This window comes from Microtus pennsylvanicus, chromosome 17, assembly GCF_037038515.1.
Source record: "Microtus pennsylvanicus isolate mMicPen1 chromosome 17, mMicPen1.hap1, whole genome shotgun sequence".
Taxonomy (NCBI): Eukaryota; Metazoa; Chordata; class Mammalia; order Rodentia; family Cricetidae; genus Microtus; species Microtus pennsylvanicus.
In genome coordinates, this window is record NC_134595.1 from 41,377,347 (window position 1) to 41,403,835 (window position 26,489).

The following is a 26,489-nucleotide window of genomic DNA, read 5'->3' on the forward strand; positions in this document are numbered from 1 at the left end:
ATTCCTCAAGAGGCCATATCTACCTTGTTTTCTGAAACTGACACTGGGTTAGGCTAGGCTGGCTGGCCAGTGAGCCCTAGGACTCTGTCTCTGCCTCCTGAGTGCTGAGATGACAATCCTGTGCACCATGCTTGGCTTTTTAACATGATTTTTGGCAGTTGACCTTATGTCTTCTTACACAGCAAACTCTTTACTGAGTGAGTAGTCTCCCCTAGTCTCTTGGTTATCATTTTATTACATAAGTTACCTAAAGTAAAAATGATAGCAGAAATTTGAGCATTGTGCTACATGAATAGTGTTGTAAGTTAGGAGGGCCAGAAAGATGGCTCATCAGGTAAAGGCACTTGTCTCTGATCGTCAGGACCTGAGGTCAATCCCTAGAACCCACATGGTTGTAAAACAGAATTAACTGACCTTTATATATATGCTGTGGTTTATGTGTACATGCATATGCATGCTTGCACACACACACATACACACAAAACATGCACCAGGGGTGAGATGGGAAGGGAGAAGAATAAATGTAATAAAAGAGTAGTCATAATTTCACTTAGCAGAAGAAAAAAAATCACATTTATTCCATATGAATTATCATAATTTCCCTTTTCCCCGAGGGCTTCAAGCAAGGTTTTTTTTTTAAAGGAAAAAAATGCACTTTAATTCTATAAAAATCTATTGTTTATTCTATTTAAAATAAAAACCACTGTAGAGATATTTGTGTCATATCAAAGCATATGGATGGATTATCTGTGATCTATTGGGACATACCTCTCCTTTCTAAAGATTCTAAGACTGGTAACATTTGTCATCTGTTTTTTGCGTACATTAGAAATAGTCAATAAAATTTGAACTCAGTCAATCTAAAATTATCTGCAAGAACAAGCTTCTAAGTATGTATTAGTGTGATTTTATGAAGGGATTTGTTCTATTATTTAATATTTGGCAGTTCTTTTATAATTTTTCTAGCATGATATATGGACCAAGTAGAAACTTTGTAATTATTTTACATAATAGGTGAAGGATGCTGGAATTTAGAATATTCATTTTTTTTAAAATAGTAGCTTAGAAAGTGTGGATGCTCATTATTGAATGATTGAAAGTTTGGTGCTAGCTTATTGATAATGTTTAGCCACAGTATCTGCTTTATTTATCTTGGGACTCTAATTGGTTAAAATAAGATCTATACTTAGAAACTAATAGTTTTGAAGTTTTATGTAATACCTATATGGTTTATTTGTGCTTTTTAGGTGGCTATTTTAATACTGATAAACCACATCCCCGAGGTGAAATTCTTATTGGTGGCCAAAATGTGACAATGGGGTACTACAAAAATGAAGCGAAAACACAGACTGATTTCTTTGAAGATGAAAATGGGCAGCGGTGGCTCTGCACTGGAGATATTGGAGAGTTTGACCCTGATGGTTGTCTGAAGATTATCGGTGAGCCATTGAGTTCTTTGTTTCTTTGTCTGTCTGTCTTTCTTTCTTTCTTTCTTTCTTTCTTTCTTTCTTTCTTTCTTTCTTTCTTTCTTTCCTTTCTTCCTTTCTTCCTTTCTTTCTTTCTTTCTTTTTCGAGACAGGGTTTCTTTGTGGCTTTGGAGCCTGTCCTGGAACTAGCTCTGTAGACCAGGCTGGTCTCGAACTCACAGAGATCCGCCTGCCTCTGCCTCCCTCCCGAGTGCTGGGATTAAAGGCGTGCGCCGCCTGGCTTCTTTCTCTCTCTCTCTCTTTCTCTCTCTCTCTCTCTCTCTCTCTCTCTCTCTCTCTCTCTCTCTCTCTCTTTCCCTCCCTCCCTCCCTCCCTCCCTCCCTCCCTCCCTGTCTGTCTCTCCTTCTCTCTCATTATCTTTTATTATATGTATGACTGTTTGCCTACATGTATGTATGTACATTACATGTGTGCATGGCGTCCATTGATATCAGAAGAAGGTATTAAATCCTCTGGAACTGAAGTTACAGTTGGTTGTAAGTCACCATGTGGGCACTAGGAAATTGAACCCATGTCCTCTAAGTACATGATGTTAAAAGCTGAGCCATTTCTTCAGCCCCTGAATCCTTTCTTGAAAGTAAGTGCTTCCAAAATGCCTTTTACAGAGAGGTGCCCGTGTTTAGAGAGACTGTTTAACAGTGAAAGAGCTTATCTCTGTAATAATGAGAAGGGCTCTTATCTCCAAAATACAACATATTAAAGAGGGACCAAGTGTTCTTAAAGCTTGACACATTATGGATAAGGCTGTAAAGGCTGTTCGACCACAGATTTGTGATCATTGTGAGTTAACCTTAGTCATTCTCCATGGTTTGTGTCGATGCTGATAGCACCAAAGTCCAACTTAGTGCACTAGGGCGTTTTATTGAACTTAGAGAAAGTTGTGACTAAGGAGTGGGTAAATGGGCGAAAGATTGCTCATCGAAGCAGGAATGACTGGAAGTCAAGTGACATCAACAAAAGTCCACCCCAGCATGAGTGAAGTGGGAACTCAGGAGCTTCCTGCATGACTTTGCAGGCAGACTGATAAGTTGAAGAGGTCTCTTCTTGGCAGCTCAGTTCGTCTGAGCTTCTCTGGGCAGCTTGGATTATCTGAGAGTATCTCTTAGTAGCCTTTACTACTTACATAAGCCTGAGAAGGGAGAGGTCTACTGCGTCAGGGACTTCTAGACCACTGGTTCTCAACCTTTCTAATGCTGCGACCCTTTAATATAGTTCCTCATGTTGTGATGACCCCCACCATAAAATTATTTCCTTGCTACTTCATAACTATAATTTTGCTACTTTTATAAATCACAGTGGAAATATCTCTATTTTCTGAAGGTCCTAGGCAACCTCTTTGAAAGGGTCGTCTGACTCCCAGCAGAGGTCGCGACCCACAAGTTGAGAATTGCAGTCCTAGAGCCTTTGCATAGGCTTATGCAAAGATAAGATAGGCATACTTTGCTAAGTAAGCCTGAGTGTTGAGGCTCTTCCCTGCAGATGGAAAGTCATTGTTTCTTGTGGGAAATTGCTTCACCACACCTCACCATAACTTGAAGGCTTCCTTTCCACCAGCTCTACATCCCTGCTTCATGTACCACTAAGAGACATGTGCCTCAACATCTTTTTCTGTCTTTCTACATTTGCAGGCCAGGCCTGTGCCTTCTGCCACCCTCTCATGAGGATTCTCTTTCTGCCTCTCTGTACCCCTTTAAACCTTTTTACTTCCATCATGCAGTGGTGGAAACCTTGTTATTCTAAAAAGCCTTGAATGGCTGCTGGAAGTTCAGTTCAGGGTGTTACACAGCCATCATGCACCTCCCTGTCTCTTTGGGATTGTTTCCCCCTCATTTATGCTCCAGTGACTTCATGGAATGGCCCTTGCCAGTGCTGTTCCACCGGAATACTTTCAACTCTTGTCAGCAAAACTCATCTCAGGCCCCACTTGCAAGAACCCCTTCCAAATCCACAGATGCTGTGCTGTGTGGATGCTGTTTTGTGTCATCTTCCCTGGGTAGTATGCGTTTGCCCATTGTCTTGCCCTTACCTGCTGGGTCCTAGTGACTGCCAGGAACATATCTGCTCAGTAGAATATATTGAAGCCTTGAGGATGATGTCCTTTAAGTAAAGTTTTCCTCTAAAGGATTTATTTAGTTATAGAAAATTAGGGTCTGATTTTAATATATAATCTCAACTTTAGGACATCCATCAATGCTTAATTGAGAAAAGTTTTGAATAACTTGGTGACAGTATCAATATGTGCTTAAGATGCTAACTGTTGTTCTCATTGTTTCTGTCTTTGTTCGTGCAGATCGTAAAAAGGACCTGGTGAAACTACAGGCAGGAGAGTATGTTTCTCTTGGGAAAGTAGAGGCGGCTTTGAAGAACCTCCCACTGATAGATAACATTTGTGCATATGCAAACAGGTAAGCTGTGGACTCTGTGCAGAGTGTATAGAGTTGGTGGGCGTACACTGAGTAGTCACAGCCCATATGGACTGTTGAGAGATCACTGGAACCATTCTGACTTAATAGCCGCCACCACCTCTTTCCAGCTGGTGAACTGGTACTTCTCTGCAGTGTTCTCCTTCATCTTCCTGTTGTGTGCTGCTTTACGTCTCTCTAAGTGTCCTGAGTGACAGAGTTTAGGAAAATAAATTCTCCTTCCTGCTGCCTCAGCATTTAGCTACCTGTGTGTCTGCACAGCTAAATTTTGCAGACCCAATCAGAGGCAAGGGGAATTAGCAGTGTCTTCCTACTGGCCTTCTTCCTGTCCTTCTGACCTGCAGTTTGAGCATGCTTACTGCTGGTCCTGGTAGCCACAGCCTCACAGCCCCTGGAAGTTTAGAAGCCTAGAGCTGTATTGGGAAATGTGATGGAATCGGAGATTAGACCTGACTACATTTTCTGTAACCAAAGTTGCAGAAATTATAATGAAGTGGCAATTCTTCTCCAGTGATCATGGTCGCTTATATATGAGTAAGTCGAGAAGCCTGTTGTAGCAGTTGACATAGTTATGGCGTCATGGGAAAATCACCTTAGAGGCAGACTTAGGGATGAGCGTCCGGTGGAATAGTTGTCTTCTGAAATAATTGGGAAAAGAAATGTTCTAGATTCTGGAGATGTGGATTCTTGTTTTGAGGTATGGTCTCTCTACAAGTTCTGACAGTCTTGGAACTCACTGTGTAGTCCAAGCCACCATTAATCCCCCTGCCTCTGCCTCCTAAGTGCTGCTGGAATTAAAGGCATGCACCACACATCCATCCCAAAATGGTGGATTTTAAAAATATTTGTCTAGATTTGACTAGTTAGCACCCTGTACATGGCTCATCAGTGACTCTGCCCTTTAATCAGCCGTTTGCTTTCTTCAGCATTTTTCCAGAGCTGGGTTTACTTATTTAAGAATCTCCAAACCTGCTGGTGGTGGCACTAGAGAGACAGAGGCAGGTAGATCTCTGAGTTCCAGGCCAGCCTGCTTTATAAAGTGAGTTCCAGGATAGCCAGAGCTGTTAAACAAAGAAACCAAAAACCAAACAACAACAACAACAAAAGGATGACTCCAGATGCTCCTTTCTTCATGATGCTGTTATTTCTTCAGGTTCAGGCTGGCCTTGAATTCATGGCAGTCCTGCCATAACCTCTCTAGTGTGGGGTCTACCGCCTCTCTGCCCAGCAGGCATAATGTCTTATACCATTTTGTATTCCTCAAACAGTACCTGTCTTTGTGCGTACTAAGTTTCTTTGGTAATCAAATTCTTCATCAGAAGAAAATGAGTATCATTGCAGGACTTCCTTCCTCCCCTCCCCTCCACTTTCTTTCTTCCCTTCCGTTCCCCTTCTGTTGCCTTCCATTCCCTTCCTTTCCCTCCCCTCCCCTCCCCTCCCTCTCTTTCTTCTTTTGACAAGACAGGGTTTCTCTGTGTAGCCCTTGGTGTCCAGAACTCACTCTATAGACCTGGCTGGCTTCAAACTCAGAGAACTGCCTGCTTCTTCCTCCCGAGTGTTAGGATAAAGGCTTGTGCCACCACACCTAGCACATCACAAGATTTTGTCTTGCTGCTGCAGTTTTTCAGAAATATAATTTACAGGTTTTACTTTTCTTATCTCGTTTCTAAGAATTTACTGATCATTTCAAAGAATTGAGAAAAAATGTAAATTCCCTTTAAAAATGTGTATATTACATTACCATTTCTAATTGTTAGGCACACAGAATTTATGAGGTTTGTTTGCAGTGAACTCTGCCAGAGCTCTCAGATATGCTAAGTGGTAAGAGGCATTGCATAAGGTAGGTATGATGGTGGTTTTTATGTATGTTCATAGTTTTTCTAACAGTGAAGAGTTGGCTATAAAGGGCCATGGTAATTGGTTTCATTAGTAAGCACAGTGCATGCTGTTTTGTTCCTTTCTGTGTGTTTCAGCTACCACTCTTATGTAATTGGGTTTGTTGTGCCAAATCAAAAGGAACTCACGGAGCTAGCCAGAACGAAAGGATTTAAAGGGACTTGGGAAGAGCTGTGTAACAGCAGCGAAATGGAAAACGAGGTTCTTAAAGTGCTCTCTGAAGCTGCTACTTCAGGTGAGTGCTCTGGTAAGCTGATTCTTAGAACTGAGATGTGGAAAAATACATGCATTTATTTAACCTGTACATTATCAGGGCAAGAATGCAACCTTTTCTTCCTGGAAACCTGATACCATTATTCAGGCTGTTCTGCAGGGCATTCAATTTTTTGCTGTACTAAACTGATTTTTTTTTCTTTTTGGTTTTTTCAAGATGGGGTTTCTCTGTAGCCCTGGCTGTTCTGGAACTCACTCTGTAGTTTAGGCTGGCTTTGAACTCACAGAGATCTGCCTACCTCTGCCTCCCGAGCTGGGATTAAAGGCAAACGCCATCACTGCCTGGCTCTAAACTGATTTTTTAAAATAATAAATTAAAAAATTTGTAATTTCTTGTAAAAATGTGTATATGGCTATGTAGTATGAAATTTATCAGCATCTTAGTTGCTTTTTCTGTTGCTATAATAAAATGTCCTGCTAAAAGCCGCTGAAGGGAAAGTCTAGTTTGGCTCCCAGTTGAGGGTACAGTACACCGTGGTGGGGAGGTTATGGTGGCAGAAAGCTCCAGGACACCAGGCACATTGCGTCAGGGTCAGGAAGCAGAGAGGTAAGTGCTGGTCTTCAACTAGCTTTCATCCTTTTCATGCTGCGTAGGGAATGGCACCTCTCACAGTGGGCAAATCTTCTCACTTGAGTGAACCTAATCATGATAATCTCACATAGGCGTTCTCCCGTTTTCCAGGTGGCTCTAGGTCTTACTAAGTTGACAATATTAAGCACTGAACCATGAAGTGCCAAACTGGGATTTACAGTCCCTTGGCTGTTCTCATCCTTTTAGCCTTTGTGTCCTGTCTTTGCCTTTTCTCTGCTGTTCCTCCGGGCACTGATGTTTCCAGGGCGCAGTAGTCCTTGGTGAAAGGTCCCAGTATGTTATACTGGGATGTCCTGTAACCTCTTTTTGTATTTTAAAGATTTGACTAGTTTATGTTAATGATATGTAATAACAGGTCTCATGACATTTTCATACCTGCATATGATGTATTTTGACTATCCCCTGTTATGTTCCTTCAGTTCCTTCCTCTTCCCAGCTAGCTCCACTTGTACTTCCTTACAGGAGCATGGGCAAGGGGCTGTTGAAGGAGCAGGGGCATCGCACTGGGGCCACACCACTGAGAGTGGCTCCTGCCCCTGGCAAGTGTTCACAGCTGCCTGGAGGCCTCTGCTTTTCTTTCTGTCAAAGACTAATATTGTTTGTTCAGTAATAAACATCTGTGTCTAAGTGAACCAGGCACTAAATATAATACAAGCATTACATTTTACTTTTACCTGGATCTGTTAAATACGATTTTTTTTTTAAAAAAATTAAATTTGCGTTTTCCAAATGAGGTAATATTTTGGTCCATTATTTCAATTTGATTATGTTTGGGAATTTATGGGCTTGAAATTAGTTTGTAACATTTTTTAGTAACTTAAAACTTTGGATTAATTCTAAATTGATTTTATATATATCCAATACTAATGCTATTATTAATAGTCGTTAAAACATATGCCATTATTAAGTAAGGTAGAATATGGAAACATTAGGACTTGTATAGTGGTCTGGAGAGATGGTTCAGCAGTTGGTGCTTGCTGCTCTCTGTGGACGGTGGTGGGTTCACAGCTCCAGGGCACCTGACATGCTTTTTTGGTGGAGACACTTGTACTTACATGCACTCACATACAGACACACACCAATAAAAAAAATAGCCATATACTGTTTACTTACTTTTACATGTAACAAGTTCACTGCAGTGCAATGAACATACCATACAACTGGCACTTTTAGTATGTATAATTGCATGGTTTTTATATTCAAGAGCTTAGCACAGCCATTACCATAGTCAATTTACATCACCCACCTCTACCCCTAGAAAAAAATCCTTACCCATTAACAGCCACTGTCCCTTAACCTGGAGGTTTCCTGTCCTCAGAAACCACTAATAGACATTCTGTCTTTTCAGACTTGCTAGTTTGGGAATGTTTTCATAAGTGGACTCATAATACATGATTTGTAGATGATGTTTTAGCATGTTTTCAAAGTCCACCTGGGTTGTAGCCTGTCAAACAGTGTTTCATTGTGTGGATGGATATAGACCGCATTTGAGTGTTCTTCATGGACGTTTGCCTCTCATTTGTGACTGTTGAAAGTGGGGCTGATGGCCATTCATGATAGTGAGTGACAGTAATGGATCCTTTTAAAGAGTAGCCGGACTGTATTTCATCATTTTCTATATGGTTTGCCAAACTGGTGCCTTTTAACCTCTGTTGTTTAAGAATCTCAGCTTCTCCACATCCCTGCCCTATTGATTGCTTTTTGATTCCAGGCACCTTTTGTGTTAATCTTATGGGCGGATTGCCATTTATGGTTTACTGGTTATCTTTCAGACTTACTGGCCTAGATATTTTCTTTGGCAGATGTTTTTTCAGAGTCTTTGTCTCTCTGATTTGCTTATTTTTTGAGATAGAGTGTCAGCCCATGCTGACCTTGAACTCAGTTTGTAAGCCGATCTGTTGATGGATAGCTAGGCCAATTTCATATTTTTCTCTCTTTCTGGATTAGAGGTGCATAACACTACACCTGCCAGGTCCCACGTCTTGACTGTTGTAATAACACTACACCTGCCAGGTCCCACGTCTTGACTGTTGTAATAGTGCAGCAGAAAACCTGGACGTGTGTCTCTGTGCTATGCTGAGTTATAATCGTGTAGGTATATATTTTCCCGGGAGTAGTTTAGCCCGAAGATGTAGTTTTATTACTACTTAGCATCCAGATTAATGTTCCATTGTGACACATTTGTACATACATTCCACTGTACATTGCTCCCCTCTCTTGTTTTTTTCTGATCTCAGTTCTTCCGAGTAATTTCCCCTCTGTTTTAATGTCATGCATATCCTGTACCTTTTTCTTTCTCAACTTCAGGCTTTTTTCTCTCCCCTCACAGATGCCTTCTCACTTGCTTGTTCTACACACACACACACACACACACACACACACACACACACACACACACACAAATTTAAATTAGGTTATGTATGTGAAGGCAACATGTAATGCTTGCCTTTCTGAGTCTAGCATATTTTGTTTGACATGACAATCTCTAGTTCTATCCATTTACCTGCAAATGTCATAATTTCATTCTTTTTGTAGTGAAATTCCCCATTTTTCTTCCTCCTTGGTCCCCGCCCTGGAGGTGCACGAGCTAGTGTGGTGTATATCCCTGTCCAGTGAATCTGTTTGTACTCTTGTCTGTCTAGTTAATGCTCCATGCTACACTTTCCTAGCTCAGTGATGGGGTATATACCCACATAGAGGCAATTGTTTTAATGACAGATCTGCCTTCCATTTTATACCTATATCATTTATTTAAATTATTCTCCTATAGGTAAGTTAATTTGTTAAATGGTTTTTGCTGTTGTAGTTCTCATGTCTCAGAAACTTGTGTGTTTGAGATTGAGAAGTGAGACTGGAATTGATGGGTTGTTTGTTTTGGGTATGTGGTGGGTATTCCTTGAAGAACTGTACTTTTTGCTGGGAACTTTGACGGCGTTCTTAATGTGTGTGGGTTCTTATTGTTGTGTTTTCTTTCGTTTTCATCATCTCAGCAAGTCTGGAAAAGTTTGAAATTCCAGTAAAAATTCGTTTGAGCCCTGACCCATGGACTCCTGAAACTGGTCTGGTGACGGATGCCTTCAAGTTGAAACGCAAAGAACTTAAGACACATTACCAGGCAGACATTGAGCGGATGTATGGGAGGAAATAATTAGTTTTGGCACCAGTTTGCTAAAGCGAGCTCAGATCAAATAGGAAAATACTTGAAATGTATGTCTCAGGCCGAGGCAAACTCCATTCCTCATATTAAACCCCAGCTGTTATTTCTCACCACATCACCATTTTTAACTGACAGGATTAGTAAACTATTAAGACAGCAAACTTGTGTCTGTCTGTTTCTTCCCTCTCCTCCAGTTTGCTTTGGCATCTATGACTGTGTCAATAGGAGAATTTTTCTGAATCTTACTGGGGAAGCAGTGATTTTAAAACCTCAAGTTTTTAAACATGATTTATATGTTCTGTACAATTGTTCAGTTTGTAACTTTTTAAAGTTTGGATGTATAGAAGGATAAATAGGAAATATAAAAATTGGTTATTTGGGGGGCTTTTTTACTTATGTATTTAAAAATAAAAGGGTATCAATGTGAAATTATGTAAATTTTAAATGCTTATGAATCAAGTCACTGTTGAACAAAAGATTTGTTGCTGTGTAATTATTGTCTTGTATGCATTTGAGAGAAATAAATATACTCAGACTTACGTTTTAAGAAATTGAGACTCTGTGGATACACACCTGACACCGTTGGTTTTATACACTCATTTTTTCTCCTGGGGAAACAGCAGGGTTGGCACCGCGTGGAAAGAAGCAGCAGGAAAGTGATGGAGCTTGGGGCAGAGCTGGCCCAGCATGCATAGCGGCTGCTGGTCCTCCAGCCGCTGCCGTCTGCATGCCCGGTGCTTGTCACAGCAGAATGGGCGCACTCGGATCCACAGTGCGATCTTACAGATGAAGGGGAGAGCTGAGAGTGCTGGCCGCGCACGCCTTTAGTCCAGCACTTAGAGGAAGTCTGTCTGAGGGGAGCCTGGTCTACACTGAGTGTTCCAGGTCAGCCGCAGTCACACAGTAACCGGGGGTGGGGTGGGGGAAGAGACCAGAATAAAGGATAGAAACTTGGCTATTTATTTTGCCATGTGTGCACGCCTTTGCCTCAGTCATAGAAAATCATTCTGTTCAAACTCGCCTACTTCTTACCATCATATAGTTCTCATTTTAAAAATTAGAATTGTTTCAATACTAGTCCCCATTGCTTCAGTTAGGGTACACTCAACCTGGGGCGGTGTACGTGTCAGACTGTCTTTCCTGCCTTCATCTCTCCTTCCCCTCCCCACTTGAGAGGGGCTTGCCATGTAGAACAGGATGGTTTGGCACTCAGGAATCATCAGAAGTGCTGGGGTTAAAGTAGCATACATCACCATACCCAGCCAGACATTCTTCTTGATCTCAGTTACTTAAGGCATCAAAAGTTAAAAAATAGGATATCGAGAACAAGAAGCACGGGAATGCAGATCTTCATAGGTGAGGTTTAGGTGTGTCAGCAGTAGGGTAGGGTGCAGCGGTGAGAGGAGCCAGGGCCTGGAGTTCCCTTCACATCATAAACTGCTTATTTGGAGACATCCCAGCCCAGGAATGAGTGTTTTTGTATATTGTGTTTTGGATGCTTTTTCTTTGTTGAAGTTTAGGTTATGTTTGAGAAAACGATCCAACTTCCCAAAGAAGGCAAAACATGGAAAGAAGTAAATGGAACTTCTCAATATTAGTGTTGGGAGCTGGTAATTATCCCGTGGTGGGTGAGGAGTGTTTGTTTCCGATGTCTTGCCTTCAGAATAATTGTGTTAAAGTGATTTAAAAAGCGATTTGCCTTTATATGTGCATGAGTGCAGACTCCTGAAGAGGGCAGTAGGGGACATGTAGCCCTCTGAAGCTGCAGTTACAGGCTCTTGTGAGCTGCCTGATGTGGGCGATTGGAACCACTCTCCAGCCCTCTGCTCTTAATGCTGAGCTATCTCTCCAGCCCATGTTCAAAGGAATTTTTTACTTTTTTTTTTTCTTCGAGACACGGTCTCTGTAGCTTTGGAGCTTGTCCTCGAACGATCCACCTGCCTCTGCCTCCCAAGTGCTGGGATTAAAGGTGTGCGCCACCACCGCCCGGCAAGGAATTTTTTAAAATATAGATATGTGAGCTTCAGTGCTTTTGGAAAGACCTGATAATTATGACTCAAGTCAGATTAAGAGGTGTCTCATCAGGTCAGAGTAATGGCTGATTTCTTTGGCGAAAAAGATGGTTTAGTCGATCAAGTTCCATTCCCTTTCTTGCGTGACTTAAGTTTAGGATCATGTTTAGTTCTAAGATACCAGAGGGCAAGTCTCAAATGCCACAGTAGAACATGATATTACGACCCATTTCTCTAGCCAATCAAGGTGACCTGAAAAAAAAATCCATCAATATTTTTTTGTTTCAAGAAGAGAAATCTTTCAGTTTTTTAAAAAAGACATGAGACCCTGTCCCCCAAACCCAAACTAACCAAATGAAACCCATGGGTTATTAATTATCGTTTAGCTAGGACAAAAACTAAGGAATTTCAAGGAAAGCTCTGATTATATACATGTGTAAGCAGTGTGGTTCCTTGAGCCATTCTTTACTGTTTTCTAGAAATAAGCTAAGTGTGGAATAATTGAACATCAATAACTGTCTCTAGCACATGTCCTGGTGACCCCCTCTGCTTCATGCTCAGGAACTCAACCTGCCTGAGTGGTTTTGTTTGTGTATGTGGTGGTGCAGCCTCACTTAGGTTTTGCTGACTCTACAGCAGAGCTGAAATTGGCACCTGATGCCTAAAACCGAGAGCTTGTGAGCTCTCATCCATGTCTGCAATGTTCCATAAAGTTCGTAATTTTTCGCGATTGCTTAAATATAGATGAATCCAGAAGAGCATGCTGGTAAAATGCTAAGTGTTTTATAGCCTTAAAGCACATTTCATGGAATACAACTTTTTTTTAAGACCTTTAGAAAAATATCTTCTGTGTGAGTTCCCTTTGTAGGAGAAGTGTGTCCGTGTGCAATGCTCTAAAGAGGAGCCGCTGTTAAACACTGCATGCTGCACCGGGCTGAATGGCAGCCATGCGTCCTGCCTGGATCTGCTGCTTGTCTATTGTGAGCTGATGTCCAGTGTGTTCTTGGTTATTGCTGCTCAAGAAAGGATGCTTCCTAAACAGGTTCTCTGGGATGTCATGAAACTTGAAGAATGATGAGATTGTAAGAGTCTCTGGTACACTGTGATGTTTTGCCTAAAGAAGGAAGAACCTTATAAAAGTCAAACTTTGGCATTCTAACGTGTTGGTTGAAAATGGAGTTTGAAGAATTTCTCTCTGTGGCCTAGCAAAATTGTGTTCTTAATATGCCCTAGCATTCTTGTGCCCTTAACTTCTCCCTAGTTCACCCTTCATTCCTCCTTCACGCCTTCTGGGTTTGACTGCACAGTTAAAGTACTGATAAGGACTGTAAATTTACCATTAAAATTTGTTGAATAAAAAGAACATCTATCTTTTTCTCCAGCTTTTAAACTCATGCTTAGCATAGAAAGAATGTATCAAGCCAAATATCTCAGAAGCTAATTCCACCTTAACTAGTAATGTTTGTTTCTGGTAAGACGGGGTAAATGTAATTTGATAGTAACTTATGCTTTTAACTTTTTTTAAAAAATTTTTATGTGTGTAGGTGCTTTTGCTGCATGCATGTATGTGTACCATATGGTGAGTATGGTGCTCGCTCACAGGTCATAGGGCGTTGGATTATGCTGGAACTGGAGTTAGTAGATGATTGTGAGCCACTGTAAAGATGTTGAGAATTGAACCCAGGTCCTCTGGAAGAGCAGCCAGCTCTCTTAACAGTAGAACCATCTCTCCAGCCCCAACTTTACACTTCTTATAAAAGCATCTTTTGTTATCCTGTAGGAACCCAAGTAAAGTATTTTCATGTATCTGGAAGCTTCAGTATGTTTTACTTGTTACTTACATCAACAAAACACTAGTGTTTCATTTTCAATAGCTCTGCTTAAAACATTAATTTAAAATATGATTACTACCACATCAGATTCGTATATGATTTTAACATAAGGTAGTATTGTCGTACAATGATTCTTTAGTATCTTTGCTCAATAAATAGTCTATTTTTAAAAAAGATTTATTTATTGTGTGTACAGTATTCTGCATATATGCATGCAGGCCAGAAGAGGGCACCAGATCTCATTACAGATGATTGTAAGCCATTATGTGGTTGCAGGGAATTGAACTCAGGACCTTTAGATGAACAGGCAGTGCTCTTAACCACTGAGCCATCTCTCCAGCCCTCAAAAAAAAAATTAAAAAAACTATTGTTACCAAGCCAAATTTGTATATGATTTTAACATAAGTTAATATTGTACCACGATTTTATGTTAGCTTTTCATTCCATTGCTCTGACAAAATACCTCTGAAAGTTAAGTTGAGGCAAAGTTTAATTTGGCTCATGGTTTCAGAAGTTGGTGATCAGTTGGCTTTGTGCCTGTGATGTGGTGGGGCTACAAGAAATTACCCTGTGGTGATGAGGAAGGGAACATGGAAAGCGTTTCCCACACCATCAGGTAAATGCAGGCCTTGCATTCTCCCACTAAGCCCCAGGGCCCGAAGAGTTCTGCCACCTTCCTGTAGTACCATCAACTGGAGTATGATCCTATGAGGGACATCTGAGACCCAAGCAGTGATGCATGAAGGCACACCATATTAAATCTCTATCTGTGTATCTGTATCTTAGTTTTAGTGATGTCTTCGTTCTGATATGTCACGAAAACATCCTATTTCAGATTACTTTCTAAAATATTTATAATTCTTTAGGAATTCCATGCAATGGATTTTTATTACATTCACCCTCTACTCTTCTCCACCCCTCCTAACACAGCCCCTCTTCACTATTTCCTTCCACATGTAAACCAAGGGCCTGTCCATTCAGAATTACCTCAGTAAAACCTGTGCCTTAACATGATGTGTGGCCTCCAGAGACAGTGTATGGAGCTGGTGAGTGAGTTCATGTATAGTGCATACGTCTCTTCACTCAGTGTTGTGTGAGATTTTCAGCTGGCCTTTCTCCATCTAGCGTTTTTACCTAGTGACACCTTGGGAATCATACTGACTTTAGGACTCATTCAGAGGCAGTAGCTCCCATTGGTGATTCCTTTTCCTATCAGTCTTCAGTTTCTTGTGAAGAAAGGGTTTTCCTCCCATGTGGGTTTTGTTATCAAATAAAAAGATCCCAGCTTGTAGACTTCCTCAAGGATGCCCTTCATAGAAACTCCCTCTCTAATATGACTCTGTGGGTGTTGCAAATGTGTAGGAACAGATTTTCTTTCTGGAGAGTTTCCTGAGCAGGAAGGGGACAACCCACAGTTACAGCTTTCCACAGAACTTCACAGTTTTTTCTTCCTGCAAAGGGGAAGCTAAAGGGAAGATCTGCCCACACTGGCCATCATCTTTTCCAGTCTGGACTTGCCGTTCACTGACGATGTGTTACAGGGCATAGGTTTCTCTACTTTTTTCCCCCGACATTTTCTGGTTTTAGGGTTTTGTTGCTTGTATTGATCCTTGATGAGTAAGGGAGGGACAGTGGAAAGAACACAGTTATAGGAAGAAACATGGCAGCTTCAAAGGACTCTAGGCCAAGTTCATTGTATTACATTCTTACATGAAATACTATTTAAAAGATGGCCACTATACCTACATACTAAGCTGAGTAAAATATGAGCCAAGTTAGCAGGAAGAGGAAGGGAACAGACATGAAAGAAACAGAGTTACCACAAAATATTCTCTATTATTTGTGGCTATTGTGAAGGCTGTAGCACAGGCACCGAGATAGACAATAAACGGGACCTCATGAATCTGAAACACTTCCGTAAGGCAAAGGATACTGTCAATAAGACAAAACAGTAGCCTACAGAATGGGAAAAGATCTTCACCAACTTTACATCTGACAGAGGTTTATCTCCAAAATATATAAGGAACTCAAGAAACTAGATATCAAAAAACCAAACAAAAATGGGGTATAGATTTAAACAGAGAATTCTCAGCAGAAGAATCTCAAATGGCTGAGGATACACTTATAGAATTGTTCAACATCTTTAGCCATCAGGGAAATGCAAATTAAAATGACTCTGAGATTCCATCTTACACCTAGTCAGAATGGCTAAGATCAAAAACACTTAATGACAGCTCATGCTGGAGAAGATGTGGAGCAAACGGAACACTCCTCCACTGCTGGTGATTTCTCAGAATTTTTAAAGAGTACAAACCTCTTTAAAAATCAATATGGTGGTTTCTCAGAAAATTGGGAATCAAATCTTAATCTACCTCAAGACCAAGATGTAGTGACATTTCAATTGTATTTTAGTAAATAAAGACTTCCTGAAGATCTGAGAGTAAAACAGTCCCACTGGTCAGTCTTACAGATCAGGTTATGGTAGCATACACCTTTAATCCCAATAGCCTCACTAATTGCCATAGAAATTGGGTGGTGCATGCCTTTTATCCCTGCCCTAGACAGTTATGTAAGATGGGGTGAGACAGCTCTCAGACACGGTCTCATTCTGAGATTCTGGGAGGCAGGATAACCATTTTGGTCAGAGATTGAGGTAAGAGTCAATGACTGACTGTTTTGCTTTTCAGATCTTCAGATTGAACCCTAGTTTCTGACCCTCAGCTTTTATTAATTGTGCTTCACCCAGCTATACCAATCTTAGGCGTATAACCACAGCATGTTCAATCATACTACAAGTACACCTCAGCTATGTTCATAGCAGCATTATTTGTAATAGCCAGAACCTGAAAACAACCCAGATGCCCCTCAACTGAAGAATGGATACATTGGAATATTACTCAGCTGTTAAAAGCAATGACATCATGGAATTTGCAGTCAAATGAATGGAACTAGAAAAAGCATCCTGAGTGAGGTAATGACCCCGAAAGACAAACATGGTATGTACTTATTCATGAGTGGATATTAGCTGTAACATAAAGGATAACCATGTTACAATCCCAGAGAGACTAGGTAATGAGGAGGGCCCAATGGGGATGTATGGATTTCCCTGGGACGGGGAAATAGATCTCTTGGGTAGACTGGGGGCAGGAGGGGATGGCAACATGAGGGTCCCATTTGAGGAGTGAATGGAAGGGGGAGTAATAAAAAAGATGTCTGGATGGGGGGGTGTGATTTCAGGGTCAGGTAGCAAAGGAATGTCCCACGAATCTACAAGGATGACCTCAGCTAAGACTCCTAGCAATAGTGGGTAGGTAGCCTGAACTGGCCATTTTCTATAATCAAATTGGTAACTATCCCAGTTGTCATTGGAGAGCCTTTGTCCAGTGACTGATGGAAACAGAATACACAGCTAAGCACTGATCCAAACCTGGTTAATCCTGTTGAGAGGGGGAAAGGATTGTTTGAGTCAGCAGGGTCAGGGTCATCCATAACGGAACCCTCAGAAGCAACTGGTCTGCTTCTGGGAGCCCACAGACTATGAACCGATAGCTTGGACGCCTGCATGGGACAGGCCTAGGCTCTCTGCATGTGTGACGTGATGGTTGTGTGGCTTGGTCTGCTTGTGAAACCCTTAGCCGTGGGAGCAGGTTTAGTCCCTAATGTTTTGGCTAGCTTTTGGGAACCTATTCCTCATACTGGGTCTTCTTGCCCAGCCTTAATACAAGGGGAGGAGCTTAGTCCTACCTCAATTTGATAGGCTATGCATTGTTGGAACCCATGGGAGGTCAGCCCCTTTCTGAACAGAGGTGGAGGAAGGGTAGATTGGGAAGGTAGGTCAGAGGGGAAGTGGGGGAGGATATGTGAGGGGGGAGGGAAAGCTGTGGTCGGGATATAAAAATAAATGAAAAAACTTAATAAATTTAAAAAAGGAAGCTAAAAGGCCGTGCCTTGGACCCTATTCCAGTCATCCATCAGATATGTGTTGGCTTTAGAGAGGAACTCTTAGCAAAAATGGCCTACAAATTTCTGTCAGGTAACCTAGGCAAAAGTTATCGTAACTCCCATCAAAAGTGTTACCTTCAGCAAGCTAGTGGGAGGCTGATCACATTTTACTCAACTGAGTGGCCCCCAAATTTATCTATTCTTAAGCCAACTAAGGAAATGTGGTTTTGCTTGCATGCAGTGGCATCCAAGTTGATTCTAGGGCCTTTTGTAGAATGAGGCATTTCCTTGGTAGCAGTCCCCACTTACTTTGCTGGTCCAATCTTGTGGATCCCAGATGTAAGCGTTCTGTGTGTGTTTGTGGAATCTGACTCAAAGGCCTCACCTCTGTTTCTTGACTTCATTCTTCATGAGAGTGTGGGTGGCTTCTGGCCCCATCACTCTAAGGAGGCAGCTCTCAGATGGGGCCCCAGGGACACTACGTCAGCAGACCCAAGGTTTGAAGATGGCCTCTGTGCCCTTGAGTCAGCTCTGCTCCCGAGCACGGTTTTTCTTTGGGAGGTCTCCCTTGCTTTCTCCTGAACATGGCTTGGCTTTTCTCCACCAGTTCCCATGTTGCTTGTCCTCCTCTGGCCATCCATCAAAACTTGGAATCTCAGCCTCAGCCTCAAGCTGTCCTTTCATCAAAACAAGCTTGGTCTCCTTGCTTTCTGCTTCAGTATAAGGAATGAAGCCTCATGTCCAGTCAGGAGCTTTGCTGGTTTCATGATGTACCGGTCGGTACTCAGGAGCCAACCAGGCACCAAGACCTGGGTGTGACACCTTGGCCTTCCTCAGACAGTTTCCTCCTTCCACACCTCTCTGGTCTCATCTGTCAACAGATACCTTGACCTTTAGGGTAGCCTCCACACTGGCCCTTCTGTGTTCATTTTTTTTAAAAAATACTTCTCAGACTTTTTCCCACACTACTGCCAGGGTGACCTTTCCAAAAACATAAATTGAATTATGCCTTATAAAAAAGAATCTCACTGAGATATAATTCACCCACTTACAGCTTAAAGTTCATGCCTAACATTAGGAGATATGTGCAAACAGTCCGACATCTAATTTTAACATTTCCCCGTACTCATTAGCAACCGTTTCCTGCTCCCTTTCCTCATCCCTAGAGACTCCTGATTTACTTTTTCTGGATTTACTTATTCCAGATATTTAATACACATATGTAATATGTAGTCATTTATGATTGGCTTCCTCCTTGAAAGGAGTTTTCAAACATTGTGTGTCTGTGCATGTGCACGTATATTCACATTCTGGCAACATATAGAGGCTCCAAGGCAGCTCCTGAGGGTAGCTTCTCTCCTCCCACCATGTGGGGACTGGCTTTACTCCCTGAGCTACCTTGCCTGCCCAGCAAGTCTTCTTTGTTTCTTTCTGTTTAGAAAATATGACTTTATCTTCAAACTTTATTTTTAGTTTTTCCTTTTTGGTTAGCACACAAATATTAGGTTTCATCTTCACACTTTAACATATGTATATATCATTATATACTTAAAATATATTATCAGTATATATCAATTTCACATAATAATGTGTTTCATTATGGCATTTTCACACATGTACATAATGTATTTACATCATATTTACCCCTATTGCTCTCTCAGCTCATTCTCGTTCCCACGTAGCCCCGTCTTTCCAATATGCATTGTTCCTAGTCATGCCCAAACTACCTCCCTCACTATCTCGCTCTCTAGTTGGTTCTCTCCAGATCATGCCCATCTCTTCTTTAATGATATATACATTCCACTACTCTCCCTTGTTCGCCTCTCCCTGTAGGCCTCTTTCTACCCATCATGGTCCCTTTCTTTCTTTTATCTCTCCCTCCCTCCCTCCCTCCCTCCCCCCCTCCCTCCCTCCCTCCCTCCCTCCCTCTCTTCCTCCCTCTTTTCCTCCCCCCCCACATACACACACACACAAACACATTTATCTGTTGGCGAATGTCTGTAGGAGAAAAAGCAGGCACGACCTGGTGGCCAGCCTATCTAGCACACTGGGCTTCGAAATAAGAAGCATGGTATGCTGTGCTCCCGAGTATCCCCAGAAGCCAGAACATTATTCCACATAGAGACCCTGGTGGTGTTAGCACACGCTGTGCAGTCCGAGGTAATCAATCACAGTCAATAGGCTTCCACTAGGTAAATAGTTGTTTACATGCAATAAAACAGAAGCTGTTCCCTGAAACCATCCAGAGTGGTTCATCACCTCACCCTTTACCAACTCATGGGTATTGCCATCTTATCAGGAGATACCCCGGTATTGTTGGCAGATGTCTAGGCTGGTCCCACATCTTGGATGTTGTTCTAAATCATGGCTGCAGTGAACATGGATGTGCAGGCCCTTCTGAAAGCTGACTAAGAACCCTTCAGGTAGATACCCAAGAATGGTATAGCAGCCTCCACAGGATGTACACCTTCTACTGAGGTCTGAGAAAGGATGCTCTTGAAATGCCAAGAGATCTGGGGACAGTCCTCTCTCATCACTCCTCCCTGGTGACTTCTCTAAGCTGGTAGCAAAACTGCTCAGAACCACTCTACCTTGAAGGGGTTTACTGTGCCATGATTTGCGAAGCTAGAAGGATGCTTCAAAGTTCAGGGCAGAACAAGAAAATTGCTCCCAGCGAGCTACATTTGTCTCCTTCGAGTTTCCCAAAACATGCTTGGGTCAGGATGCTTCTTCTTCTTCTTCTTCTTCTTCTTCTTCTTCTTCTTCTTCTTCTTCTTCTTCTTCTTCTTCTTCTTCTTCTTCTTCTTCTTCTTCTTCTTCTCCTTCTTTTTTATTTCTCGTTTCAGTTGAAGGGAGGAAAGGAGAGGCTCAGCTTACATTTTGATCTAATTAAGTTAGAGCCCTCTGAGGCAGATGCAGGGACCAGACAGGAAGTCTATGGAGGTGTATCAATGCAGCCTTGTGCTGCTGATGCTGTGTGAGAAGCACCGGGCTCTGCAGACTAGAGCAATCCGGTTAAGCGGCAGATCCTGGAGTTCTCTGCTCTGTGGGAAAGAGAATTCTCACAGCTGGTGAGTTTACTTTCCCATAAGCCTCATGAGTCCATACGCTGTTGAAAAATCAGCTCCCACCGGCAAAATTCCGCTCAGCTGCTGGTGTGGTCTTTGGGAAAGACATGCCATTTTGTTATTCATATTTGTGACATCTTCTAACTGAAATAACCGCAAGGCACTGTTTTTATCAAATGTGACAAAATACTCAAGGGAAGCAACTTCAGAGGATTGAAGGTCTGTTTGGGCTCATGTTGACAGAGGTTTCAGCCGTCGTCCCCCTCTGGCCCCATTGCTTTTGGCCTGAGGCAAGTCCTGTCATGGTGGCCCAAGGATGTGGTGGAGGAGGCTGCTTACCTCACGCAGAGATGTACAGAGAGGAAGAGGCCAAGGACAAGACACACACTACCAGAAGAAGCAGCCACTCATGAGACTCCAGAAACAGGAGGGGAAACAAAAGCAAGTTCACAAAGATCCTCAAAGCCAACGGAATCTGTGTGAGCCCGGCAAAGACTGTCCCTCAAAAAACAAAACAAAATAGGCTGGACATAGGGGGCACACCTTTAATGCCAGCACTCAGGAGGCAAAGGCAGGTGGAGCTCTGTGGGTTCAGTGCCTGCCTGGCCTACTTAGCAAGTGCCCGTGAGTCGATGATAATCTTTTAAGAAGAAAAGCATGTACCTCTCAACAGTACATCCCAGTGATCCACTTCCTCCATTCAGGCTCCACCTTTCACACTTCCCATCAAGACCTGTAGTGGTCAATTATAAAATCATTACTTAATTAATCCATCGATTAGGTCGGTCAGCACCTTCATGATCTAATGACTTCTTGAAAACACAACCTCTGAACCCTGTACTAGGGACCAAGACTTCAGCATACGAGCCTTTGGAGTTGGGATGGGGTGATAGAGTCATTCTTCTAGAGAGATGAAAATGTACCTCACACAAAAATATGGACATTAATGTTTGCATCAGCATTATTCAAAACAGCCCCAGAGTAAAAACAGTTCAAATGCCTAGCAAGTGTCCAGACTATTTTATTTATTTTTTGATAGGTAAACAAAATGCAGTATATCCATACAAAGAGATATCACTTAGCCAATAAGAAAATTAGACACTTACACATGCCACAGCACTGATGAACTTTGAAAACCCAACTAAGCAAGACCACATCCCAGTCAGATTGGATATCATTAAGAACGACAATAGCCAAAAAAAAAAAATGCTGGCGAGAATGTGGGGAAAGAGGGAGCAAAAATATAGACTGGATCACCCACTGTGGAAATCAGCGTGTATTTTTCAAAAACTAAAAACAAATGCTGTATGTTCCAACTATACCATTCTTGAGTATATATCAGAAGGGTTCTAAGTCAGCTTTCAGAAGTGCCTGCACATCCATGTTCACTGCAGCCAAGATAGAGAACAACATCCAAGATGTGGAACCAGCCTAGGCATCTGCCAACGATACCGGGGTGTCCCCTGAGAAGACGGCCATACCCATGGGTTGGTAAAGGACTGTGACCTGAAGGTGCTTTGCATTGCATCCCACCCTGCTTTGGCCACCTCTTCCCTCTCTTCCTTCACTCAAGTCCTCAAACAAGAATGCTGACCTGAAGATGTGGGCGCAAAGGATATATGGAGGAAACAGAGCCAGCAGCGGCGGTGGCAGCATACACTATGTAGCGCCCACAAAAGGAAGCTTCTGCTCAAGCCTGCAAAGGCTCTGGAGTGTAAACCCTGATGCAGAGATGCCTGACTCCAGGCTGTGGAGAGGACTGTTATTCCCATCTCTCATGGGGTTGGAGTTCAAAGAACCTCAATTTCCTTACCTTGCTTTTAGAAACAAGCCCACCCCAGGAACAGGAGGCCCAGCCTCTGAAGAAAAGCCTCAAGTGCTCTCATTAGAATCAAAGCCCTACAAACAAAGCCAGATATACACCAGTGGTAAAAATGGATCCTGGGGGAGAGCATGGGCAGTGCAGTTACTTCCTCTGGGGTGTATAAGTCTAATTCTCCTGCCCCTTTGTCTTCTGGCATTATTGAAATGTGCTGTCGTGTCTGGTTTCTGCGGTGCTGGGAATCCACCCCAGGGTCTCTTGTATACTCAGTGAGAATTCTATCCACTGCGCTCTGCTCCCGCTTTCTACATTACTTATTGACTTAGCGACTCAAGTCAGTTCCCTGTTTGAGATTCAGTTCTTTAAGATGCCCAACTGTCCTATGGTCTGCAATAGAGAACACCCCATTCTGTTTTTATTGACTTGTGTGTGGAGGCGCTCTAACACGTTCACCAACGGAGACGGTTTGTACATGGAGCATCACTGCTGTGCCTTATGCTTCTTGTCCAGGCCTCACAGATGCATCTTCTCACAGGAAGGACTTAATCTGGAGAGGCATTTGGATCTCTACTCTATGGACCTAGTGTTTTCATCCTGGATCATGCACATCTGTAGGATTTAGATGTGCACATCTGCAGGATTTGGATGCAATAAGAAAACATAGCAAGGGCTCTGTGTGTAGACACCCATGGTCCAACTCCTTTAAAGTTTCAATCCTCTTGACTCCCTTCTAGAAAAATCAGAGCTTGGGAGTCTTACTATCTGTTATCTCTTGTTTTTGTTTGTTTTGGCTTGCTGGGGGCAAGTAGGTTACTTCCGCTCAGAATTTCCAGTTTTCTGAGTTGAAGGAATTCCCGCCTTCCTGCCCTTGTGGGCAGCGCCTTCTTCCCCTTCCCTTTCCCTCACTCATACCCAGAGTAGCTGGATGTTTTTCTTCAAAGAAAACTACGTGGCCAGTTCCAGCACAGCCAAATAAAAACCACAAGCAGAGCATCATGACATGGTCCTCTGCCTCATAGGTCATATTTTTGGCAAGTGGCTGTGTCCTGTTAATTGTCATTCCCATGGTGTTCAGCTTCTTCATTCATTGGATACATGGCTTTTCTTGGCTTTGGACCATATGGAATGGTCCGCATTGATTAAAATGGGAAGAAAAAGCAATCATTCTTCTATACTGAGAGAGAGAGAGTATATGTGTGTGTGTGTGGGGGGGTATATTTTAGAGACTATATTTCTTAACTCCAGAGAAAGAAGCTGCCATTGAGAGTGACTGGTCAGGATGGAGGTGGAGGTGATTTAGGAGGAAAGCTATGAGTCTCCTTCCTTTGTCAATTCATTATAATTCTTTTCCTTTCTGTGCTCCATTAATCAGCAGAGTTGCACCAATTAGCTCACAAAGTCTATTGAAATCAATTTTTTCATTTAACTTTTATTTATTTAATTTTTTATTGATTTTTATGGGGCTCTACATTTTTCTCTGCTCCCTCTGCCTCTCCCCTCCCCTTCAACCCGCTCTCAAGGTCCCCATGCTCCCAATTTACTCAGGAGATCTTGTCTTTTTCTACTTCCCATGTAGATTAGATCCATGTATGTCTCTCTTAGGGTCCCATTGTTGTCTCTGTTCTCTGGGATTGTGATTTGTAGGCTGGTTTTCTTTGCTTTATGTTTAAAAACCACTTATGAGTGAGTATATGTGATAATTGTCTTTCTGTGTCTGACTTACGTCACTCAAAAAGATGTTTTTTAGCTCCATCTATTTGCTTGCAAATTTCAAGATGTTGTTATTTTTTTCTGCTGTGTGGTACTCCATTGTATAAATGTACCACATTTTTCTTATCCATTCTTTGGTTGAGGGGCATTTAGGTTGTTTCCAGGTTCTGGCTATGACAAACAATGCTGCTATGAACATAGTTGAGCACATGACCTCGTGGCATGATTGAGCATCCTTTGGATATATACCCAAAAGTGGTATTGCTGGGTTTTGAGGAAGGTTGTTTCCTAATTTTCTGAGAAATTGCCACACTGACTTGCACTCCCACCAGCAATGCAGGAGTGTTCCTTTACCCCACAACCTCTCCAGCATAAGTTGTTATCAATGTTTTTAATCTTGTCCATTTTTACAGGTGTAAGATGGAATCTCAGAGTTGTTTTGATGTTCATTTCTCTGATGACTAAGGCTGTTGAGCATTTCCTTAAGTGTCTTTCAGTCATTTTAGATTCCTCTGTTGAGAATTCTCTGATTAGGTCTGTACTCCATTTTTTAATTGGATTATTTGTTCTTTTGATGACCAATTTCTTGATGAACTCAGTTTTTGAACACTGTGGATAAACCTACTTTTAAACTGCACTATAGATACTATTTTTTAAAAAAAACACTGGATAGACAGCATAAAGCGAGACTGTGGAACCTTGGTTATGACAATAACACAAACATCTAGGACTGCCCAGGATAGGAACAACCGGAGAACCACCATAAATGGACTGCCCATGCGTGCTTAAGCATTGCTGGGCCGTAAATGAATGAATGAAATGAATAGATACTATTGTATGGACACTGTGAGGTAGATGCTCGGCATCCAGGGTCGAGTTGGGACAGGTACTTTCCTCAGCAGTTGAGAGCCTCTCTCTTGCTCTTGTGTCCTTTCTGGGGTGGGTGGTCCAGGGCTTCTTACTCTTTGGAGGCCGTGTAGGCCATGAGGTCCACAACCCTGTTGCTGTAGCCATATTCCTTGCCATGCCAGGAAATGACCTTTCCAGAGATGTCAGTGAGAGCAATGCCAGCCCCAGCATCACCAGTGGAAGAGTAGATGCCACTGTTAAAGTCACAGGTGACAACCTGGTCCTTAGTCTAGCCCAGGAATCCCTTTAGAGGGCCCTTGATGCCTATGTCACCACTTTCTTGATGTCATCACACTTGGCAGCTTTCTTCAGGTCAGATCCATGACAGACACATCGGGGGTAGGAACATGGAAGGCCATGTCAGTGAACTTCTCATCTAGTACCGGATGACCTTGCCCACAGCCTTGGTCGTATCAGTGGATGCAGGGATGATGTTCCAGGCGGCCTCACAGCCATTACATCACAGCTTCCCGGGGGGGGGCATCCCCAGGCTTCTTGGGTGGCAGTGATGGTGTGAACTATGGTCATGAGTCCTTCCACAATGCCAAAGTTGTCATGGATGACATTGGTCAAGGGGGCTGAGCGGTTGGTGACGCAGGGAGCCTTGCTGACAATCTCTAGTGGGCTGTCATACTTCTTATGATTCATATCATCAACATGGGGGCATCAGCAGAAGGGGTAAATATGATGGATCTTTTGGTCCCAATCTTCAAGTGGGCCCTAGTCCCTTCTCCATGGTGGCGAAGACACCAGCAGACTTCACTACATACTCAGCATCACCCCATTTGCTGTTGGCTGGATCTTGCTCCTGGAAGATGGTAGCGGTCTTCCCATTGGCAGCAAGCTTCCTGTTCTCAGCTTTGACTGTGCAATTGTACTTGCCATGGGTAGAGTCCCACTGGAGTCATCCCGGAACATGAATATCACATAACCAAGCTCAATGAAGGGGTCACCAATGGCAACAATATCCACTTTGCCAGACATGAAGGAAGCCCTGGTAACCAGGCTCCCAATATTGCCAAATCCATTCATTCCAACCTGCACCATCGTGTCTCAGGGACAAAGCTGGCATTGGATGCAAAGATGCGACAGTCTCTGGAGCCAGGAGGAGCAGGGAGCCCTGTGTTGAACTTTTTGAGGCATCGGCAAACTTGCTTTTTGCAGCTTTGGTTTACCACTTCGCAGGGTAGGACATGGGAACCGGAGAGTCCCAAATCACATAGCTGGCTGCTGAAGAGAGCTATTTAGTTCAGGTGCCCGGGTTGCGCTTGCCACAGCTCTCTAGGACTGTGGATTTTTATCCCTCCCCTCTAGAGGATAATTCAGACGCAACGGCTTGAGATTGAAATTTTAAGACTTTGTGATC

The 26,489-nt window shown here is 42.6% G+C and overlaps 1 protein-coding gene and 1 pseudogene across 2 annotated transcripts in view; one reads left to right on the forward strand and one right to left on the reverse strand.

The window, feature by feature from the left end:
• Positions 1 to 10,367, forward strand: part of Acsl3 (acyl-CoA synthetase long chain family member 3) — a 47,676-nt gene extending 37,309 nt beyond the window's left edge. For both annotated transcript variants that reach the window (XM_075952220.1, XM_075952219.1), the window contains exons 12-15: positions 1,248 to 1,439; positions 3,778 to 3,892; positions 5,884 to 6,041; positions 9,662 to 10,367. In XM_075952220.1, the coding sequence (XP_075808335.1) occupies positions 1,248 to 1,439; positions 3,778 to 3,892; positions 5,884 to 6,041; positions 9,662 to 9,819 (623 nt within the window). In that variant the 3' untranslated portion in view covers positions 9,820 to 10,367. The remainder of the gene's footprint in view (positions 1 to 1,247; positions 1,440 to 3,777; positions 3,893 to 5,883; positions 6,042 to 9,661) is intronic.
• A 14,805-nt stretch (positions 10,368 to 25,172) lies between these two features.
• On the reverse strand, positions 25,173 to 26,170 carry LOC142836741 (glyceraldehyde-3-phosphate dehydrogenase-like; annotated as a pseudogene).
• Positions 26,171 to 26,489: the final 319 nt, after the last annotated feature.